General features: G+C 33.8%; 1 protein-coding gene across 1 annotated transcript; it reads left to right on the forward strand.

Annotated features, from left to right (window-relative positions):
• Positions 1-3,182: 3,182 nt before the first annotated feature.
• On the forward strand, positions 3,183-3,872 carry LOC121863785 (zinc finger protein 768-like; the record flags this gene model as incomplete). The annotated part of the gene is given in 1 exon segment (XM_042362591.1): positions 3,183-3,872. A coding segment is annotated over 1 exon segment (690 nt), but the record flags the coding sequence as incomplete, so codon positions are not given.
• Positions 3,873-6,062: the final 2,190 nt, after the last annotated feature.

Genomic DNA, 6,062 nt, shown 5'->3' on the forward strand with positions numbered 1-6,062 from the left:
TACTTAAGAGAAATAGAAAAATACAGTCGCCAAGTTAATGTCCATTCAAATAATGGACACGACTCCCTCCCCCTCTCACACTACACTGCTGGCTCTTCCCTCTCTGAGAAATTTTGGGGGGAAAACCAGGTATAGTAATAAATAATGCCTCAAACTAAAGTTAGGATAATATAATTGACATTGCTGGATTCCTTGTAAGACCAGGAATATTTTGAATATAAATGTCATATATTTTTCACAAAAGATAACATACTTACTCAGATTAAACATTTTATCTAAAAATTTTATGTCTAATGCAAAATATATGATGTTTATATTCAAAATGATCACCAAATTGTAAGAATTCCAGCAATGTAAATTATATTCTGGCCGGGTAATATGTATGAATTTTATGAGCTAAAACAAATATCTTCAGTTAATAAAAAAAAAAAATTATTCTTCACGACACTATCTGTCAATCAAAGTACCCCACCTTGCCTCCCCCCCTCTTCCAACCATGCGCGGTCAGTCCCAACCCTCCCCCCCACCCCCCACCAATCCTCCCTTCAAGAGATGTTGGGTGAAAAATTTAGATTTTAACATTTTGTATTAAATAATACCTCAGATTAAAGTTAGGATAATATAATTGACATTGCTGGATTCCTTGTAAGACCAGGAATATTTTGAATATAAATATCATATTTTGCACAAAAGATAACATATTTACTCAAGAGTAAACATTATATCTAAAATTTGTATGTCTAATGCAAAATCTATGATGTTTATATTCAAAATGATCATCAAATTGTAAGAATTCCAGCAATGTAAATTATATTTTGGCCGGATAATTTGTATGAATTTTATGAGCTAAATAAAAAAATTATACTTCACCGTGTAAAGGGGTACACCCACCGCGGAATGTGAGCATCCTGGGTTCTGGCAGGGCACCATGTAAACGTGGAAACACGGAATGTGGGACCGCGTAAAGTGAGGGTTGACTGTATATATATTATATATATATATATATTATATATACATATATATATATATATATACATATATATATATATATACATATATATATATATATACATATATATATATAATATATATATATATATATATATATATATATATATATATATATATATATATATATATATATATATATATATATATATATATATATATATATATATATATATAATATAATATATATATATAATATATATAATATATATAATATATATATGATATATATATAATATATATAATATATATATATATGATATATATATAATATATATAATATATATATTTATATATATATACAGTATTACCCCGCCTAACGCGGTTTCACTTAACGCTTTTTATCATATACGCGGTGCCTCGCCAGAGCTGAACTTTCACTTAACACGGATTTTTTCCACATATACACGGTGAGTGTCCGGCTCGAGACGCTATTTTTAGATTTGCCCCACCCGCCACCCTGCCTGACTGCCTGTTTTAGCTCATAAAATTCATACAAATTACCCGGCCAGAATATAATTTACATTGCTGGAATTCTTATAATTTGGTGATCATTTTGAATATAAACATCATATATTTTGCATTAGACATACAAATTTTAGATAAAATTTTTTCTCTGAGTAACTATGTTATCTTTTGTGCAAAATATATGACATTTATATTCAAAATATTCCTGGTCTTACAAGGAATCCAGCAATGTCAATTATATTATCCTAACTTTAGTTTGAGGTATTATTTATTACAAAAAAGTTAAGTATTCTGGTTTTCCCACACATCTCCTTGGGACGGTTGGTGGGGGGTGGGGGGGAGGGAGGGACCGACCGACCATCTGTTACCCTGTGAAGAATATTTTTTTTTTTATTAACTGAAGATATTTGTTTTAGCTCATAAAATTCATACAAATTACCCGGTCAGAATATAATTTACATTGCTGGAATTCTTATAATTTGATGATCATTTTGAATATAAACATCATATATTTTGCATTAGACATACAAATTTTAGATAAAATGTTTTCTGAGTAAATATGTTATCTTTTGTGCAAAATATATGACATTTATATTCAAAATATTCCTGGTCTTACAAGGAATCCAGCAATGTCAATTATATTATCCTAACTTTAATCTGAGGTATTATTTAATACAAAATGTTAAAATTTATTTTTTTCACCCCACATCTCTTGAAGGGAGGATTGGTGGGGGGTGGGGGGGAGGGTTGGGACTGACCGCGCGGTTGGAAGAGGGGGAGGCAAGGTGGGGTACTTTGATTGACAGATAGTGTCGTGAAGATTATTTTTTTTTTATTAACTGAAGATATTTGTTTTAGCTCATAAAATTCATACAAATTACCCGGTCAGAATATAATTTACATTGCTGGAATTCTTATAATTTGGTGATCATTTTGAATATAAACATCATATATTTTGCATTAGACATACAAATTTTAGATAAAAATTTTTCTCTGGGTAACTATGTTATCTTTTGTGCAAAATATATGACATTTATATTCAAAATATTCCTGGTCTTACAAGGAATCCAGCAATGTCAATTGTATTATCCTAACTTTAGTTTGAGGTATTATTTATTAAAATCTAGTGGTTTTCCCCCAAAAATTTCTCAGAGAGGGAAGAGCCAGCAGTGTAGTGTGAGAAGAGGGGGAGGGAGTCGAGTCCATTATTTGAATGGACATTAACTTGGCGACTGTATTTCTCTATTTCTCTTAAGTATTAATTGTGTGCATGTACCATCATAAAATTAAGATGTTATTTTTACTAGAACATAGTTGTGTGTCGTCAAAAAGTGGAGTTTGGGGGTCGGGCCAGTCTTTATTGGAATTAATCCCATATGTTCTGTTGTTCATTTAGCGGTATTCACTTAGCAGCGTACCCTGTGGGTTCAATTGACCGCTAACGTGAGGTACAACTGTGTGTGTGTGTGTGTGTGTGTGTTGTGTGTGTGTATATATATATATATATATATATATATATATATATATATATATATATATATATATATATATATATATATATATATATATATATATATATATATATATATATATATATATATATATATATATATATATATATATATATATATATCGCCTGTTACTAGAATTATTCCCTCAGCCTTAGAATGATATTTCTAATTGTAATCCTTTGTCTTATATTTCAGGTCAGTGTATCACAGTCTGAGTTAGCATCTTTGATAAGCACAGCAGAAAACTTAAAAATCAAAGGTCTAGCTGAACCTGATAGACCGGTAGATAAGAGTGTGAAAAGAATAGCATCGCCTCCCAGACCGCAGCCTCCACCCCTGCCCCAACAGTCCACCCCAGCAACTCCTGTTGGGGTACCTCAGCATCTTCAGGTGTCAAAATACCCCCAGTCTAGTCCTGTTGCCAAACGGAAAAAATCAGAACAATTTAATGTACAGAGTAGTTATGTTGGTGTGAGAGAGAACCAGGAGGAGGTTGTGACTGTTGAAGCTGGTAATGGGGAAAACTTGAGTCTCCGTGGTGAAAATCTTAGTCTCCGTGGTGAAAATTTAAGTATTCGTGATCACCCGGCTCCCCAGGTGGTGTTAGTTCCCTCACATGAACCTCCACACCAACCAGACATTACATCCCACACACCCCAGCCTTATGCTAGTCACCACGGTCCCATCGCAGCCTCCGAGGGTGTTTTATACTCGGTCTCAGGGACGGCAATCTACGCGGGCACAGCTCAAGTCAGCTCATCCAGTCGAGGGGAGCAAATAACCCGTGAAGTATATCCACAAGCAGATCAATACCACAGTAGTGACGAAGGGACACTACCGGGACCCTCAGGTGTACAAACTCAACCCCACGCAGAAACTTCTATGGTGAGTTGGTACACCTTTTAGCTACCTGTATTTTGTTAATAGATATACAGTATGCTGTTCTTAATTACTGTGTGTGTAAGCCCAAATTCTCCCACATCAATTCAGCTTTGCACCAATTATTTTTTTCAGTATTTAGATAATTTAGTTATACTGTACTGGTACTTATTGTACAGTACAGTATTTTAATTATATATTTTATTGACAAAAACAAAACAACATTGACTGGGGCAACATGAAGTGAGACCACCTGTGTGTGTGTGTGCCTGCGTGCATGCATGCGTGTGTGTGTATGCACATGTGTGTGCATTTGTGTGCACATGCGTGCATGTGTGTGTGTGTGATATATTAACGGTTAACCAATTTATTAGCAAAACTTGGAGTACAGTTTGCCTATCCTGAGTAATTCAGTCAGGTCTTGACACTGAGGGTGCTATCGCTTCTCACTGCCATGCAGGACAGAGATTCATACACAAAGAAATAGATCATATTCATTAACAGTATATAGTATATAGGTCAAAGTCATGTGGGTGATATCACTGTTCACTATCATGCAGGGCAGTGGTTCATATACAGTAGAAGTCATGTTTTATTTGAGGACTAATCAGTATGGGCTAGCAAATTTGGGATAAACAGTAAGAGTGTCCTCAAGCATCCCTGATTCAATGCAGTATTTACATAGTTCATGATACAATAAGCCAGGTTGCCTGAAGTCTTTAACAGTGTCGCATTCAATAATATAGTGTTCAAGTGTATGCTTTAAAGGTTTATCACAAAGTTTACATGCTGAGTAATCCGGTATGGGTACAGCGTCACTAACTTGCCAGATGTGTCTGTATCCTAGCCTAATTCTGGCCATGACTATATCACATTGTCTGGTTCTGTCTTTATGCTGGCCATACCGGTACCACAGACAGATGAACAGTAACACCAATGTATGGGTAAACAGCAACACCCACAGATGACTTTATAACTAGCTACAGTACTGTACCCTGTATAACTAATTTCAAGTTGGTATTAAAACAGTAAATACAATTTTTCATGTATTCATCCTTCCATAGATGTGTATATGAGTGAACTTTATTAACATTTTAAATGCTCACCTTGAAAAGTTTAAAGATTTTGAATGAATGAAGCTGCAATTTTTATTTACCCAAATTAATACTTCCAATTGTGTTGGGTACAGTAGTTTTAATCGTCACTGAAACATGAAAGAAACAGATCATGAGCCGGCTAATACACCACCCAACACTTGTGTCACTAAGTTCAAAACTTTTAAAGCATAATGAATGAATTAATTAGTGTAGTTGATCCTTAAAATTGTATTAATTAACAGAAAGAGGACAATTGTCAAAAGAATTTGCTAACTCTGATGGATGAAATTCAAATCTACTGCCATCACTGAGATAGTGAGTTTTTTAATTATTTATAGAAAACGGTCTTATAAAGTTGTAGGACAACCATCATACATTGAAACAATAATTAGAAACAAATACTACAGGAAACTTTGCCCCCATTTATGTCAACTTCACAAGAACTCAATTCACACAAATTTGGTTTACTTTTTACCACCAAGGTTTTATTTATACTGGGCTAAGGTTTGTACTCATGCTGATACTGTACTGTACATGTCATGTTTTTCATCTTTCCCGTGTGTAATGTGTATATTGGGGGAAAACATCTCACATGCCAACAAGAACCTGGGGCCAATTTTGTTTTTATTATGTGATATTTGTTTTACAGTATCATATAGTTGCTACTCATAAACTGATTTTGTCTTTGTCATTGGTGTTGGTTCCCTCAAAGCATCCTTCAAGTTCTCTTATAATTGAAGATGTTAACAATAGAAACCAAGCTGGAGATATTGAGGATTCTTGAAACAGTAAAACAATTGCATCTGTCCACTTGGTATATAGGGTATGCCATATACTGTATTGAAATGTGTTAGTAAACAGAATACAATACTGTATTCACTTATTTAAAGGACAACGCAGGCATTTAAATTCCTTGAAACAGATGTATGGCTAGTGTGGGGGCACTGCCGCACTTTACTTTCTGATTTAATTTCAAATTTTTTGTGTTTTCTAAACTAGATTTATCTTATGTGTTGGGATAAGCCTTTTTAGTAGCAATTTATTTTTGAAATTTAATATGTATGACCCCTAAAAATTCCTCGTTTTATATGGCAACACC

The sequence above is a fragment of the Homarus americanus genome, unplaced genomic scaffold (genome assembly GCF_018991925.1).
Source record: "Homarus americanus isolate GMGI-L3 unplaced genomic scaffold, GMGI_Hamer_2.0 scaffold24224, whole genome shotgun sequence".
Classification (NCBI taxonomy): Eukaryota; Metazoa; Arthropoda; class Malacostraca; order Decapoda; family Nephropidae; genus Homarus; species Homarus americanus.